This window comes from Amblyomma americanum, chromosome 4 (assembly GCF_052857255.1).
Source record: "Amblyomma americanum isolate KBUSLIRL-KWMA chromosome 4, ASM5285725v1, whole genome shotgun sequence".
In the NCBI taxonomy this organism is placed as follows: domain Eukaryota; kingdom Metazoa; phylum Arthropoda; class Arachnida; order Ixodida; family Ixodidae; genus Amblyomma; species Amblyomma americanum.
Window position 1 is genome coordinate 88,763,308 of NC_135500.1, and position 17,730 is coordinate 88,781,037.

The 17,730-nt window shown below is 45.4% G+C and overlaps 1 protein-coding gene across 2 annotated transcripts in view; it reads right to left on the reverse strand.

Moving 5' to 3' along the window:
* The window catches only part of LOC144128115 (uncharacterized), a 535,742-nt gene extending 524,052 nt beyond the window's left edge, over positions 1-11,690 (reverse strand). Inside the window, exon 1 of one of the 2 annotated variants that reach the window (XM_077661200.1) lies at positions 11,625-11,690. Coding sequence is in view for 1 of the 2 variants with exons in the window: in XM_077661201.1 (XP_077517327.1) it covers positions 11,625-11,655 (31 nt within the window). In the remaining variant the exon portion in view is untranslated. The remainder of the gene's footprint in view (positions 1-11,624) is intronic. The other variant, XM_077661201.1, reaches the window with a different exon arrangement.
* Between the last annotated feature and the right edge of the window lie 6,040 nt (positions 11,691-17,730).

The window sequence follows — 17,730 nt, forward strand, 5'->3', positions numbered from 1 at the left end:
TCAAAGTCGTTCAATGACAAATTTCTGGTTTCCTCACATTTGGAACATGCCTCAGGCGCCAAACCATGTGTTGCAATCTTTATTCTGCAGGTTCATCTCCAAATTGGGCTTTGCTTTGGTACGTCACACGTCCTCATATAGGTCAAGATCATTTCTAGGCCGAATATTGGATAGTCCAAATAAGGGTTTGGACAACCAGGCTTCTAAGGAACTGTACCGAACCGGTTTATGACTTGATCTGCCTCACGTGTATTGAAGCCCGGCTACATATTTGTTTCTTTCAGGCAAAGCTATAGCGCTAGCCTTAAGATTTATCCACCGAAAGCTCTTTCCGTTATTCAAAGCAAAAATAGCACCAACTCAATGCGAGAACAAAATTGTGGGTTGTCTCGTTTCAGAGAGGACATTTAATTCGCGCTTCTGTATTGTGCTTTCGGCAGTTCTAAATCATTGTACGCTAGATGGATGTAAACTTTTGAGTTTATTAGGGTTTCCAATTTTGCATGTTTGCGACTCGTTTTAATCGAATTGCTTGCACTGTTCTAATAAGATAGGACCGAGTGCGAGTAGATTTGTTTTCTTTGGGCATTGTACCGTAAATAAGTGAAGCATAGACGCAATGACCTAAGGAGGTTCTCCATATTTTACTTTCGTAGGCATTCGTTGTCAGACAGCAATTACCGAAGAACACCCCTCACGATGGCTCAGGCGGTGACGCTCGGCTGCTGACCCCAAGGTCGTGGGGGCCCCATTTAAATTGCAGGGAAATGCAGAAACCTGCGTTTGCTGAGCGCTGTCAGCCCAGGTTGAAGCACACCGGCTGGTCTAGGTTAATCTGGAGCCTTCCACTTCGACATGTCCCTTCGACACGTTAAACCCCAGATATTGCTATCATTATTAAAAATTACAGGTGTATAAATTGGTGCAGTCTGTTTTCCAGAAAATCCGGAGTCGGCGTCGGCGTTGTGAGAGAAAAATCAAGAGAATGACTGGCAAGTGGAGCCCAGAGAGCAACATGGGAGGATGCTGGGCCGCCTAGGTCACGTAACCTTGCAGTGTCGTCACAACCTGCCTACAGGATGATGAGTGGACTGGCCAACGTGGCAGGTGGCAGTTAAAATAATGATTTATCGCCCGGGAACTGCAACCTGGGTCGCACAAGGCCCATCGCTGGGACCACCTGCCATTGGAGAGCACTTCTTTATCCATTCACTGCTTCACCGCTGCGCTAAGAGGCGCATGAGGACTCCCAGGGGCCTATCAATTCAAAGTAGAGAATTATCTTATATATGCATATATAGGCGAATTAACCCCAAAACGCTATCGCGTCATACTCTTAAGGAGTAGTTTCATGGTTCCCTCAAGAATGTTTGCTTCCGAATCCTAAAATTCTTTTTTGCATGCGACGAAAATAAGGCGGGCTTCTGAGAGTGATAGAGACGCTTAAGGGAAAAAATAAGTAGGGATTACACAAAGGGGTAATGCGGAAATGCATGCCCTTGCTGCCATGCGATAATGAATATGCTCAGAAAGATTCTACTGCAATGAAACGAAACTGCGATAAAACGATTTTGATTTATGCAGATGTGCTCAAATTGTTCTGCTTGTAAAAGACAGATGTCAATATCTAGTGGGTAGCTTCGCTAAGCTGTTCTTGGACTGCTGGATCTTGTATTCTCAGTCTGGCGGTATATCTGCCTGGCGCTGTTGCACTTCTGGTTTTTGGTATCTGAGATGAGAGGCTTATGTTTGTTGGCCTTCATTCGTAGAAAGCTTGGCCGAAGGCGTACATGGACCATTCACAGAAATCACCCGCGGCAACATCTGCTGCAGGTGGGTGTGAGTGGGTGAAGCTGAGTGAGGATGAATTTTTAAGAGAGTGCTGGGATGAGCGGCAAGCGGTGTGGGCATCTAGGATGAAGACGGCAAGCAAACACACGCACCCGGACCACGGTTCTTTTGGGTAAGGAAGAGGAAGGGGAGAGAGACTTTAGTGAATAAAGGAGAAGTCGGCCTGGTTGTTAGACTAGCAGACTAGCATGCTGCTCCAGGTGAGGCTGAAAGAAGAAAAGAAGATAAGAGCAGCAGATGAGGGTGAAAAGAGTGTAAAAGAGAAAACAGAAAGAGAAAAAGGTGAAATCAAACATACCCAATGCTCACGCACACGCATGATTATCAAAGGGTGTCCACCAATCCTGTGTTCCTATGAAAACCTGATCATGCTTTCGTCCCTCACGCAGCCAGAAAAAACAACACTCGGGGTCCAAGGGCGTGATCTAGGCGCACGGAGCCGTCCTGACGGAGTCCTAATGCACTTAACAGTGCCTTGCGATCGATATTAATTGTTTTCAGCGGCTGATCAAGTTTTGAAGATCCTGGCCGACCCCTCAAGTCGGGCAAAGAGGGCTAGTTCAAACATCGATTTTATGAAGTTAGAATTTAGCGAAGGCAACGCTTTGGCGAATTCGGTGGAGCCAATTACGATCACGTCCATGAAAATTTCGGGGCATGCAGAAGTAACGAGCGGGGTTGATACGAAAAAGGGGTCTATAATGACGCTGCGGATTACACCACAAAGAAGGTTGCGTCTGCGATGATTTCGTAGCCAGAAGTCTCGCGCCATCACTGCGAGAAAAAGGTATAGGTAGGAGCAAGGAGGTGTCGCCATGCGCCGGCCTCTCTGCACCGTAAGTGTGATTGTTGCCCGCGACGCCGCATTGAGCCGGTAACCACTGCAGCACAACGCGATGGTGTAGCTCACAGGCCTGTGCGTTATCGGTTTGAGACGGCGATGATCTCCTCCTGAAAGCTGCCTGATACTTTGTAGATTATAGCGAAGCGCGACAGTCACTGAAGATAACACGCGCTGTTGGCGGTTGTTGCAGAATGTAAGTAAATGCTGCTCGCACAGCAGCCAGTTCGGTGACAGTAGTCGAGGTGCGGTGACTGAGTGTCGCCGAAATTGTTGTGCGCTTTGATCCAATCCAGACGCAGATCGCTGATGAAGTGGAGGCGATAGAGCCATCATTGTAATTGTTGTGGTGTGCACTGAAGCATCCATAATTGTGTTTAAATGCAGGAAGTATTTAAATGCAGGACCAGGGGTACTTGCATATTTTTTTAATACTAGAGACTGTTGTCTTGATTTGCCACAATACGTACCTCAAGACGAGGAGGAGGTTGTGACAGCACGCAAAGAAGGTCGGAAACTTCCTCTATGCAGTATTCTGCGAGTGGATGGTTAGGAATTACACGAACCGCACCGGGGCAAGATGCACCTCCTATGTTAGCAGTACTGATACAAATAGGCCTTTGCAGATTATCAAGGCTTTAGCTTGCATAGGTTCAAAGAGTTTGATATTTGTTTGCGAGGTGCCCTGAAGAGCTGGGAGACTGTAGCGCAGAAGGGCTTCACAGAGCGCTCCATACAGCGGTACAAACGAGGGTGTACAAAAGCCTCTTCTGGTGGTCGAGAGCATGAGAAAGAGAGGCGGAAGAGCAGAGCTTGATTTTCAGCTGTTGTGCATACATGTGGGGATCATGACAGTGACATATACAGTCACTCCTGTCTTCCCAAATATCACTTATGGTATTGTGGTACCAGCAACTTTCCGCACGTAGCACGAAAGATCGCGGCTCAAAAATGCAATTTTCGAGCCTTTATCTGGCGATAAGATGAGACCGCGCTTACCTAAAAATGATTCGATGCAGCCTATTGCCTTCTGTAGTCGGGTATGCACAATGCGCCTGTTGTGTCCGGAACACCACACACATAAGTAATCTGCGTAGAAGATCTAAGCCGAAGGTGGCAAGTATTTTTCCAAACCAACAAGCGCAGTATTTAAAACGGTAGGACATTAAATCTTCTCCTGAGTCACTCCGCGAGACATCTGATGCAGTGCTGTCTAACCTTCACTTGTTGACGTAAAAACTGATCTTTCGTACAGGTCGTCACACAGCCTGTTATTCATCAATCAATAAATCAATCAATCAACACATTTGATTTTCACCAAAGAAAGGATGCATGGATTCATCCACCAATGCCATCTGATTGTAAAGCTGAATCAATTACCTCATGTGTGTGTTATCAAAGGCTTCCTTCACGTCAACAAAGACAGCAATGGTCATAGACCGCTCTGCTTCGCTGCGTTTGACACAATTGGTAAGGGCACTAATGTTGTCAATGCTGCTGCATCCTTTTCTGAAACCAGAAATGGTCGGAGGGTAAACTCTCCTGTTCGTCAGGTCTCAGGTAAGGCGGGATTGTACCATTTTCTCCATCAGTTTTATAACGCAGCTTAGAAGTGCAACGGGATGGTAGGCGTTTATGTCAGCTGATGGTTTTCCAAGCTTGAGGATACATATGACACGCGCACGCTTCCAACACATTTCAACGCAGCTGGTCTACCAGGAGGTGTTATAAACTGCCAGCACCTCAACCCTGGCCTCACTACTCAGGTGAGAAAGGGCAATGTAGCTTGCACCATCCGCTCCTGGGTCTTGGGTATATAGAGGTCTTCTATATATAGTGAACGGTTCGTCAAGGAGGGCAGTGCTAGGTGAAGGGGTAAACATTTGGAGAGGTAATGGCACTGATATGGCTGTTAAACGAACAATGACCTTAGAACAGAAAGCTTCCGCTGCGTCGAGACGAGAAATAATCTCATTTACAGCTACCCACTCGAAAATATTTAGTGGTGCGGGCTGACTATTGAGGCTACGTACATTGCTCGACACCTTAAACAGAGGCTTTCTGGGATCAAGATTTGCAGAAATGGACCGCCGTTTCCGTCTTACCAGATTGTCCAAAGAAAGCTGAAAATTTTTTTATGTGTGCCTAGCAACGCTGATGTATTCGCTATAATTCGTCTTGCGTGCTCGTCTCTTTGCTCTGCGGCGAATCGCTCTAACTCGCTCATATTGAGCATCTGGAGCTCAGTAAACGTTTTGGTAGAGTCATAATCAGAGTGCTGGACGTTTTAGCACGTGCTACAGCATCAATGAAGTTTTCGTAATAGATGTTTGAGAGCTACAGGTTTTCTACTATGCCAGCGAAAACTTCCCAACTCCTGTAGCGTATCTCACGCCACTGGGAACGTAAAGAAACACCACCAACCTCAATGTACTTAGGTAGAGGATCGCTGCGTTGAGATTCTATGTCCGTACTCCAGGTTGCTGGATGTAAGTACGCGCACTGACATGTTAACACTCGCCCTTACGGTTCGAAGTGCGGATGCTCATATTTGTACCTGTTCTTATATATCCAGCCCCTTGTCTGATAATAAACACTTTTTGTTCCCTGCCCCCGACTGTTCAAATGGTGTCAGAAGTTAGACGCCGACGCGTTTCGCAAGCCGCGCTCACCACTTTTCTTCCCCGCCCCCTCGTCCAGCTGCACCGCTGGTACACCCTGGAGAAAAAAGTATGGCGTCGACAATTCTTTCACCGTCAAAGCCACTGGAAAGTATGGGTGACTCTCACCAGAACTGAATCCTCTGGAAAAGTGAGTTTACTCTTTTTTCTACGGCGACCGGACTTAGGAAGCAGCCTAAAGAAGTTCAGGCAGCAAGGCTTTTTGTGACAATGGTTGAAGAAGAAAGGCGGGTGTTCTATACCTTCAAATTCGCAAATCAGGATGATAAGCAAAACATCAATAAGCTGAATGAAAACTTCCAGGCCCACTACAAGCCAGAGAAGAATTTATTGTTCAATGAGTTTCGATTCGGCCCCCGAGATCAACGTGGGGCGAATCTTTTAACGAGTGGCTAATTCATATCCGAAATCTTTCTCGCTTGGGCGAATTCCGAGAGCTACAGGACAACCCACTGCGCAGTCGAATAATTCTAGGAGTCAGAGACAAAGGAGCCGCAACAGAAACTTCTACCTGAAAATCCGTCATATGCCAAAACAGTGGAAATATGCACAGCGAGAGAACAAGCGAAGGAGCACTTCAATGAGATCAGGGAGGCAGAAGTAAGCTCAACAGAGAAGGCTACCGTACATGGTGTGAATTTAAGTTAGCCTCGGAATTTGCCCCCACTCCTGTTTCTCGCAGCACGGAAAAGTAAAGTGCTCTGCGCAAGGCAAGCGCTGTAAGAAGTGCGGCGGCCGAAACCACTTCACGTTTGGGTGTCGTCAACGAGAAGCGAGGCCGATTGGCCAAGCATGCAAGGTAAAACAGGCCGCAATGGCAGAGGACGAGGGCTATTTCATTCAAACCATGGAAATCAATGCAATTGATGGCCACGAGCGCTGGTCAGCGACTGTGGCCAAAGCCAACTGTTGCGTCATGCCCGAAGCGACAGTCAGAAACATAACTACGAACCCAGAACAAGACTGCTGCTGCTTACGCTACGGTCCTTTTTCGCGCACATAGGAAAGGCGACGAAGAAGATCGAGGCGGAGTTCCCCAGTACCGCGCAGTCTACCACGGCGCTATTGTTTATCGCGAAACAAGCAGTTCCTGTCACATTGAGTGGCAAGGTGGCTGAACGCTTAGGGCTGATTGACCGCGTAGACAATGTGGACACCATACGAACTTAGAAAATAGAAGAAAGATTGGCAGACATTCCCGGGGGCTGGAAGACACCAAAGAAGTAGCTTGCCACATGAAACTGAAACCTGAAGCTCGAGGTGTCGTCAAGCCAGCGCGACAAATCGCCATCACGCTTCAGGAGCCCGTCCGAGCTGAGCTGGACCAGATAGAGCACGACGGTGTCATTGCTAAGGTAACAGAACCGACTTGCTGGTCTAGTCACATGGTTGTAGTACTAAAGAAAGAAAAGGTAAGCATGTGCTCGGGCCCGTCTGATTTAAATAAGGCACTTCTGAGAGAGCACTAACACATGCCGACCTTAGAAGACATCCTACCGCGGCTCCATGGAGCAAAATTCTTCTCTCCTCTGGATTCACAGTCAGGATTCTGGCAGATTAAGTTGGACGAGCCGAGCTCACGCTTATGCACTATGAGCACGCCCTACGGGCGATACAGATTCCTACGCATGCCGTTCGGCATCGCTTCCGCCCCGGGAATTTTTCAGCAGGTGATGCACCAGGTACTAGAGGACTTGAGGGGAGTTGCCGTCGTTATGGACGGCATATTGGTTTCAGGACAATGGCGGGAGCAACACGACAGATATTTAGTAGATTTGTCCCGGTGTAGACAACAAAACTGCAAGCTCAATGAGAACAAGTGCAATTTCCTCCAGCCCAGGGTCCGCTACATGGCTCCCATTCTCACTCCAGAGAGGCTGGGTCTGTACCCGAGCAGAGTAAAAGACATCATGCAAGGTCCGCCACCACGAAACCGTAAGGAACTGCAAGTTGTTCTCGGCATGATCAACTTCGTGGCGTTGTTTGTCCCGAACATATCCACGCGGTCAGCGCGTTTCGCCAGCTCTTGATAAAGGACGTCGCGTGGGTCTTGACAGACCAGCAAAATAGCAGCTTTTGAAAGCTTCGACCGACCCTCACAAAGGCGCCAGTCTTTGCCTATTTTAACCAAGAAAAACAATTGTCCTTGTCGGTACAAGCCAGTCAGCATAGAGTAGGAGCTGTTCTTCTACAGGATGGGCAGCCACTTGCCCATTCATTTCGCTAACGAAAACACAGCATCGCAACGCGCAGATCGAGAAGCCAATGTTGGCAATTGTTGCATTCACCCATCCAACCATCCTTTCCTCCATCCATCCTTCCTTCCTTCCTTCCTACCATCCATCCATCCATCCATCCATCCATCCATCCATCCATCCATCCATCCATCCATCCATCCATCCATCCATCCATCCATCCATCCATCCATCCATCCATCCATACATACATACATACATACATACATACATACATACATACATACATACATACATACATAAATACATCCATATCCATCCATCCATCCATCCATCCATCCATATCCATCCATCCATCCATCCGACCGACCGACCGACCGACCGACCGACCGACCGACCGACCGACCGTCCGTCCGTCCGTCCGTCCGTCCGTCCGTCCGTCCGTCCGTCCGTCCGTCCGTCCATCCATCCATCCCTCCATCCATCAACCCTGTCCTTTGCCAGCTGCATCCAATCTTTGCCTGCAAACTTCTTAATCTCATCCGTCCACCTAACCTTCTGCCGCCCCCTGCTACGCTTACTTTCTCTTTTAATCCACTCCGCTACCCTGAAGGACCACCGGTTATCTTGCCTTCGGATTACATGCCTTGAGAAGCCCATTTCTTCCTCTTAATTTCGAGTAGTATGTCATTAACCCGCGTTTCTTCCCTCGCCCACTCTGCCCGCTGCCGGTCTCTTAACGTCACACCTATCATTTTTCTTTCCGTGGCTCGCTGTGTTATCCCTAACTTAAGCTGAATTCTTTTTGTTAGCCTCCGCGTTCATTGTTCATTGTTGCCCAAAATTTGAAGATTATATCTTCGGGCAGTCAGATGTAACCGTCAAGTCGGATCACAGGCGTCTGGAATCTATATACAAAAAGCCAATTTGTGAATGCCCGCTACGATTGCAGAGCATGAGGCTTGTTTTGAAAATATTCCCAATCAAGCTGACGTTTAAACCAAGAAAAGAGTTGTTTCCAGGTGATGTGCTCTCCCGCTTCCGGAGTGCTAATGAACTTACCGACGAGGCAGGAGAATTTGAAGTCAGCGTTATTTCTGAACAAAATAAATTTCTTAATAAAATAAACTATCGTTTGCCTCGCACCTTGAGTGCTCCTACGGGGAAGCCATGTTCCTTGTAAAGCTCTCTTACACAGCAGACTCAGGACCCCAAATTCTCACTAGACTTCACTCCGCGTTCCTCTTGTTTGGCCGGTCGGCCAAGCAGTTTCGTTCGCGCTCTAGCCTCCATATGAACTGCCTTACAGGTGCAGGCTATGGCGGATCGAAAGGCTCCCTGCAGGCAGGGGCTTATTATTTTTCAATCTTTTTAGCTTGCCCCAACCTAATATATGTCTTTTTACCTAGATGCCTTTGTGCGCAAGTGGTGCTGGCGGGGGCTTATTGAAATACAATCTTTTATGACGCAACAAACAACTGATTGGCTTTTCACCCAGCGTGCATGCAACTGTGAAGGCAGAAGGCTTCGCCACTAGACTGATAAGATCTTGCAAGCGCAGTCGTGCAGTTTTGGGAGAGAGGCCAGTTAGAAGGTTGCGGTTCCCGAACATATTTTGGCAACTCGTTCTCTTGAGGTGGAGGGTTATGGCGAGAACGCTCACCGTACCCTGAGAGTGGAAAATACCGCATGCAAGGCTGCTTGATGCGCACAAGTTCTTGTACACGCATACAGTCTTTACTAAATGTAATGTAACCAAGGGACGATTTTCGTTTCCTAGACATGCCGCGAAGCCCTAACGGCACCTGTTAGAATCTAAATAATTGCTGGTAAGGAGAAACCTTTTCTTCACCTTTCGAGGCCGTTTGGTTTTTAAGGGTGCCGAAAGGACGCCATTATTTTAATAAGAATCAAACCGCTTTTCATTATGTACTATTGGCCATGGCGGTGCGTTCCTTGCCGTAACATTCCTTGTGTCGTCGAGAAGACGTGCCTATTTTTATTCGACGGCCTCGGGAGGGCTCCCATCTGCTTCGATCGTCATCGCGCCACTTTCTTCATTAGCCCTTCAACTGAGATAGGCAATAAGCAACACCAAAATAGGCATGAAGAGGAAACGCCTACACAGCCGCCGTATCGGTCAGTGCTACCATACACAAGAAATTCAAGAGCACCACTGACCACACCCAATGCAAGCACCCCATCATTATCTTGGGGGACTTTTAACTGCGCATATACAGACTGGGGTACACGCGCACCAACAAGAGAGGAGCAGAATTTCACAACACCTTTCAGATGCACGGCAGGTCAATATATAGTGATCTCAGCACACCTACAAGAATCGGAAAACGTGTGAGCGCAGACACTAGCCAAGATCTTACTTTCGGCAGCAATCTTCCAACACCAGTCTGAAGGAACTCAAATCAGGCCCTGGGCAGTGATCATTATATTATAAATATAGACCTTGATTCATCCAAAACAGTTAAAAACTGCTGTGTCCGGGTGACTATCTGGGATAATATTCGAAAGCACACAGAGGCGAAAACATTCGAATCCCATTTTAACCTCCACACATGGATGACTGAGCTGAAACAGGACGTCCAGGCATTCATGCAAACGTTAGATTCCACCGCCAAGACCCCCGTTGAAGACAGTCGCTTAGCGAGCCTGCTACAAGCAGAGAAGAGTATTCTCACTCGCTGGAAAACCCAGAAACAATCTGAAATTAAACTAAAACTGGTGCAACTACAACAAGAAATAGGGGAGCACAGTGGCACACTCAGTAAATCGAACTGGCGCCAATTTTGTGACGGAATACGAGGTAATCTCTCTTCCTCCAGGGCCTGGCATCTTCTACGACATATGACAGGCCCCACGCAAACTAAGAAGCAAACCCGCCTTACACTCAAAAGACTTACCCATGAAAATCGATATAATCACCAAGCACTAGTACGCCAACTTCAATCGGCTTATACTAGTGTGGGCCAAACAGTATTATACCCCGACTATATTGGCCATAAACAACCCTGCCTCCGCGCCCCAGTATGGAGGTATTAAGCTCCGGAACTCTACACCTGGTGAGGACCAAATCTCAAATGTCATGATCAGAAATCTAGATGACCGTTTTATTTCCCTTGTCATGGAGTGCATCAACGAGTGCTGGGAAACGGGGGAGCCTGCTGAATGGAAGCGCTGGAAAATAAATTTAATCCCTACACCCAATAAGCCCATTGTCGCCCATAATCTTCGTCCCCTATCGCTAATTTTTTGCCTCGGCAAACTATTTGAGCATGTCATCCTCACCCATCTCACGCAACATATGGAATCGCATAGACTTTTTCCCCATAGCATGGTAGGATTTCGAACCTACAATCTGCTGGAGATTTCGCGCGCTATCTTCAGTGACATCTTAGATCACATCACACCAGAGCAATCCTGACAGCAGACCTTACCAAATCATTTGACAAATTTATGCACAGCGCCAACCTGCAGGGCATAAAAGAGCTGCAGTTAGCGCCCGAGAAATATAACTATATCCGAGCCTTCCTGAACGGCCGCACCGTTTCCCTGCATATAGATGATATGCCGACCCCCTCCCTTCCTTTACACCTGCTAACATTGGCACACCCCAAGGGGCAGTGTTATCACCCTTCCTCTTCAACCTCACCCTCATTCCTCTGGCGAAAGCTCTCAGCCGCATCCCGCACTTGGGACATACACTTTACGCGGATGCTATAGCAGTCTGGACGGCATACGGCTCGGATGGCAACATAGAATCGACCCCTCAGGAAGCAGATACAGCTATCGCTACCCACGCGGCATGCATTCGGCTTGAATGCTCCCTCGAAGAGCCAGCACTCCTCATAATTCGGCTGCGGCGCGTCCCTACGACCCCCATCGCGATTTATCACCGTGACACTACCATACCACAAACACCTACTCTCCGCATTCTTGGCCTGCATATACAGGACACGGTTAAAAACAACCTTACTCTAAAAGCACTAAAACAGTCAACTTACTCCGTCATCGAACTTCTTAGAAAGATTTCACACTCACGAGCCGGTCTAGACGACGCAGACAATCTCATGGTGCTGCATGCCTCTGTGTTTGGTCCCATTCTGTACGTCTCTCCTCACCTTAACCTCTCCTGTGCGGATAAAGATAAAATCAGTGCTCTAAGTCGCATGCCTGCTAAAGCAGCACTCAACCTACCAAAGAGCACTTGCACAGAGAGGCTCTTAACATTAGGAATGCACAACACTATACAAGAACTTACAGAGGCACATCGGCACACACAGTACCTTCGTCTGGCTGACACGGAATGAAGGCGGCATATATTGGACTCTCTGGGAATTCGCATACCCGCAAACGCTACAGACTTATCTTTCTCTCTCGCGCCATGTACGCCGCCTTTATCAACAAACCTCTTCCAAAGAATTTCCACCCAGAATACCATCAATCCTGCCGAGTCGCGCGAGCCAACGCTCTACATAAAGAATATGGCACTTCAGATGATGTCCACTGGGTGGACGCCGCGTGTGGTCCAGACCGTCCCGTAGCTGTGGCTTACCATCCAGCAGACCCTCTACCAATTATCCACTTCATAGTCCCCTCATGTACTCCTGAAGAAGCAGACGAAGCTAGTATAGCATTAGCCGTCACCGAAACCAATGTGACTTATACAGTTAGCGATTCCAAAACAGTCATTCCTAACTTCACCCACAGACGCATTCATCCCCCCGCGTGGCAGATACCGAGAATGTGCACCTTAGATTACAATAGACGTACTGAGCTCGTGTGGGTGCCGGCTTTCTCTGGCAATACCGGAAATGAGGCCGCTGATACATAGCCCGATGACTTATTTGTCGGGCAAATGGCGACCCCAGCCGCCATTTCTTGAGGGAGCGGGCACACACGTTCTCGGAACTGGCACAAGCACGCCTCACCCGTCGACTCTGCCCCCCTCCCCACCACTGCCTAACCCACTCCCAACAAATCCTCTGGAGGCAACTCCAGACCCGATCTCTTACCACCGCTCAGCTTCTATCCCATTTCCGCCGTTTCCCCAGAGTGCACTTTCTGCGGATAATAGCTGGCAACCCTGGACCACATCCTCTTCGGCTGCCCTGCCGATCCTCCCCCACAGGGACAGCCCGCGGACATGAGTGGACATGGGAGCAGCCTTTTCGACATCATGGCTAACGCAACTCTGGTCTACGCTCCACAGCTTATAATCTTCCTGACAACCTAGTGCATGCTGGCCTCACCATGCTTCGTGACTTGCCCTGTTTTTTCACGGTCACTGAAAATAGAAAAACCATCACCTGTGTGCGCATCGCTACAAGGACTACCTATCATCGGCACTTCCATCGCCTCGCCACACGTGTGGATCGGATCTGGGACGGAAGCCTGCTTGGCGGACTACTTAAACCGGCCACATCTAGACTGTAATTTCTGTAAACCTGGGAGCAGCTTTCCCGACACCATGGCTGACGCAGCTCTACTCTACGCACTGCAGGCTTGTAGAAGCTATTCGCTTTATTCCGAAGGATCGGACGACCGATTTCTCTTTCTGCTCTCATGTCCACATGTGCTGCTCGAGACCTTCAGTGAATGTGTTGTATCTATTGCACTTCTTTGCTCCGGAGACATTGAGACCAATCCCGGCCCACCCAAGCAGCGCCCTGGCATTTCAAAACCGGAATCAAATGACGATCCTGAAACGTCTGCATTAGCACTGCTTACGAGCATCAACGACCGGACCTTGGGGTATGCTAAAGGTCAAACCAAGATCTGCGCAGACGTTAAGATCATTAAAAAGATCAAACATCACTGGAAACCAAAATACTAGATGTATTCAATCGCATTGAAGTCCTTGAATCAAAAACTAACGTTCTTCATAATATCGAGCCTCAGTTGGTTTCAATTCAGGACGGTACTACACGTCTCATATCGCACCAATCGGCACTGCAGTCTCGTTTAGATAGCCTGGAAGACCAGTCGAAAAGGAATAATCTCATCCTGCATGACATTCCTGATGCAAGCGAATCATGGAATGACACTGAAAAGAAAACGCTTGTTGCCTTGTCGGCAGTATTTGAAGACGATTCTATGCAACTAAACATTCAACGTGCCATCGTCGTAGCGCTTTTGCACCATCCAAATGTCGCCGTATTATCATCAAATCTTCATCCTTCAAAGACAGAATGAAAGTGTTAGACCTCTGTACAATTCTAAGTGGCAAACAACACTCCTTGCTAGAATTTTCCTCCCGCCACTCGTCTTATACGCAAGGAACTAACAGAATTCGCCAAGACACTACCGTAATCTCTCAAGTATCGCCTGCGATATAACAAGTTGGTCGTTAATCGCATGTGCTACATATTTAAAGCTGATACTGACACCAATAAGGAGCCAGAAATCCAATATTTGGTCGAAAGCGAGCACAGCCGCCCAGCTCTCCTTGAGGTACGCAATATTTCGGAAAGTGAAGAAGATAACCCATAGCATGAAACGAGGGGAAGGGGTCTGGCATTATCACCTCCTCGCACATCCGTTGTACTGGCTAACATATTATTCTTAGTATTAACATCCCATTCTGATCTCTTTTCAGACTTGACCTGTAAGCTCGGCATGAGGGACCACTTCTTACTCTGTTTTAATTTCAGCATTCCTTCCAATAACGCTGACAAGACAGTCAAGCGTATCCGTGAAAATAGCAGAGCTGAGATTTCAGGCTGCCAACGATGACCTATATTCATTTCTCGATGTATTTTTAAGATTTTGATAGCCGGGAGGTGGAAGTGAACTGGAATATTTTTGCTGCTAAGGTTAACGAACTAACGAAAGATATATCCCTCTACGCATCATTACAACACATCATAATGCATTGTGGTACAACACTCACATCAAAAATATTTGTAACAGAAAAAAAACGCTTTTACCGAAGTGAAAAAACAATATAACTCCATTTCTGAATGGAAAGCTTATCAAGCGGTAAATAGCGCGTATGTGTCGGCAATGAAAAACGCTAAGGCTCACTTCCTACAGCATACTCTACCTAACATGATCACAAATGATCCCAAAAAATTATGCCGTGCCGATATTCCGAAAAACAATCATACAGGTAAACTGTTAGATGCAAACAGTTCGAATATCGCTGATACTGAATGCCATAAAATTCTCAATTAAATATCTTGTCATAATTTCATTCTTTCTTCTAACATTACGTTTCCTACAGTGGAGAACTGTCAATTTTCAATGATGGACGCAATATCCGTCGAGCCCCAAATAATAGAAATATTAACAGAAAACCGTATACCTTTTACAAGCCTTAGTACAGATTTATTAACGCTAAGTTCATGAAGAGTACCAAACTTTACTCCTCAATCATCCTCTCCAAAATATTTCAGCCGTCATACGAGACGTTTGTGCTTCAAGCGGACTGGACAATCGGGAAAGTGGTTCCGTTGCACAAGTCAGGTTGTATTAATGCGCCTCTTAATTATCGCCCTATATCGCTAACCAGCATTCCATGTAAAATTTTTGAGCATATTCTATACACTAACATAGTTACCTTTCTCTAATCTAACTCTTTCTTCAATGACGCTCAATGCGGTTTTCGCAAATTCTTCCCGTGCGAGACGCAATTACTTTCCCGCACAAGCATCACACTATTCTGGATCGTCGTCCATACGCGGACTGTATTTTCTAGACTTTTCCTAGGCTTTCGGAAGGTTAGTCACAAACTACTCCTTTTAAAACTTAGCAAGCTAAGTGTTTTCCCCAATGTCATAACATATAGTTAGAATATTTGCTTCCGAATCGAACACAGTTTGTATTAGATAGATAGATAGATAGATAGATAGATAGATAGATAGATAGATAGATAGATAGATAGATAGATAGATAGATAGATAGATAGATAGATAGATAGATAGATAGATAGATAGATAGATAGATAGATAGATAGATAGATAGACAGACAGACAGACAGACAGACAGACAGACAGACAGACAGACAGACAGACAGACAGACAGACAGACAGACAGACAGACAGACAGACAGACAGACAGACAGACAGACAGACAGACAGACAGACAGATAGATAGATAGATAGATAGATCGATAGATAGATAGATAGATAGATAGATAGATAGATAGATAGATAGATAGATAGATAGATAGATAGATAGATAGATAGATAGATAGATAGATAGATAGATAGATAGATAGATAGATAGATAGATAGATAGATAGATAGATAGATAGATAGATAGATAGATAGATAGATAGATAGATAGATAGATAGATAGATAGATAGATAGATAGATAGATAGATAGATAGATAGATAGATAGATAGATAGATAGATAGATAGATAGATAGATAGATAGATAGATAGATAGATAGATAGATAGATAGATAGATAGATAGATAGATAGATAGATAGATAGATAGATAGATAGATAGATAGATAGATAGATAGATAGATAGATAGATAGATAGATAGATAGATAGATAGATAGATAGATAGATAGATAGATAGATAGATAGATAGATAGATAGATAGATAGATAGATAGATAGATAGATAGATAGATAGATAGATAGATAGATAGATAGATAGATAGATAGATAGATAGATAGATAGATAGATAGATAGATAGATAGATAGATAGATAGATAGATAGATAGATAGATAGATAGATAGATAGATAGATAGATAGATAGATAGATAGATAGATAGATAGATAGATAGATAGATAGATAGATAGATAGATAGATAGATAGATAGATAGATAGATAGATAGATAGATAGATAGATAGATAGATAGATAGATAGATAGATAGATAGATAGATAGATAGATAGATAGATAGATAGATAGATAGATAGATAGATAGATAGATAGATAGATAGATAGATAGATAGATAGATAGATAGATAGATAGATAGATAGATAGATAGATAGATAGATAGATAGATAGATAGATAGATAGATAGATAGATAGATAGATAGATAGATAGATAGATAGATAGATAGATAGATAGATAGATAGATAGATAGATAGATAGATAGATAGATAGATAGATAGATAGATAGATAGATAGATAGATAGATAGATAGATAGATAGATAGATAGATAGATAGATAGATAGATAGATAGATAGATAGATAGATAGATAGATAGATAGATAGATAGATAGATAGATAGATAGATAGATAGATAGATAGATAGATAGATAGATAGATAGATAGATAGATAGATAGATAGATAGATAGATAGATAGATAGATAGATAGATAGATAAAGAGGAGTAGGGAAAGGCAGGTATGTTAACCAGAAAGGGGTTCCGGTTGGCTACCCTGCACTGGGGAAGAGGGATTAGGGGACTAAAAGGAGGAAGAGAGAAGGAAAAAGGCATTACACACACACACGCACAACGCTGTCACAATTTGTCACTCAATCCAGTCGCTCTCAAGTAGGCAAAGAGTGCCTTGTATGCCTTGAGGGCAGTGACTGCTGTGGCCACGGACCGAGGATCATTTGCTCTGTATTAGCTAATAACATTTCCTGCCCATCTACTTCTTTGTATTCTGGAGTTCCACAGGTGTCCGTCCTAGGGCCCCTTTTGTTCATGATGTATATTAATAACCTCTCTCTTTCAGTTACCTCTAACATTCATTTATTTGAAGAAGACTTCGTAATATTTTTGTGAAATTAACGACTCCAATGACATTCTTCTAACACAAAAAGACATTGATGCAATTTGTGAGTGGTGTACCACGTGGTCAATGGAACTAAACAGAACAAAATGTAAAGTACTACGTGTGTCGCGCATTTCTACCCTCCCCACTGTTTATCATCTTGAAAACATCGTATTAGAACCAGTGTCTTCATACCGCTATTTAGGCGTTCACATGAGTGGTCTTACTGGGTCTTTTCACATCAATTCAATATTTACCAGCGCCAACCGCGCCCTCGGCTACCTTCGCCGTGACTTTTTATTGGCCCCCACCTCAGCGAAACTTCTCCTGTATAAATCTGTAAATCTCTAGTTGGCAGTAAGTTGTAATATGCTGCATCTATTAGTTATCCCTTCACGGAAAACCTAATCAGTTCCCTCGAAATAACTCAGACTAACTCGGCACGTTTCATCC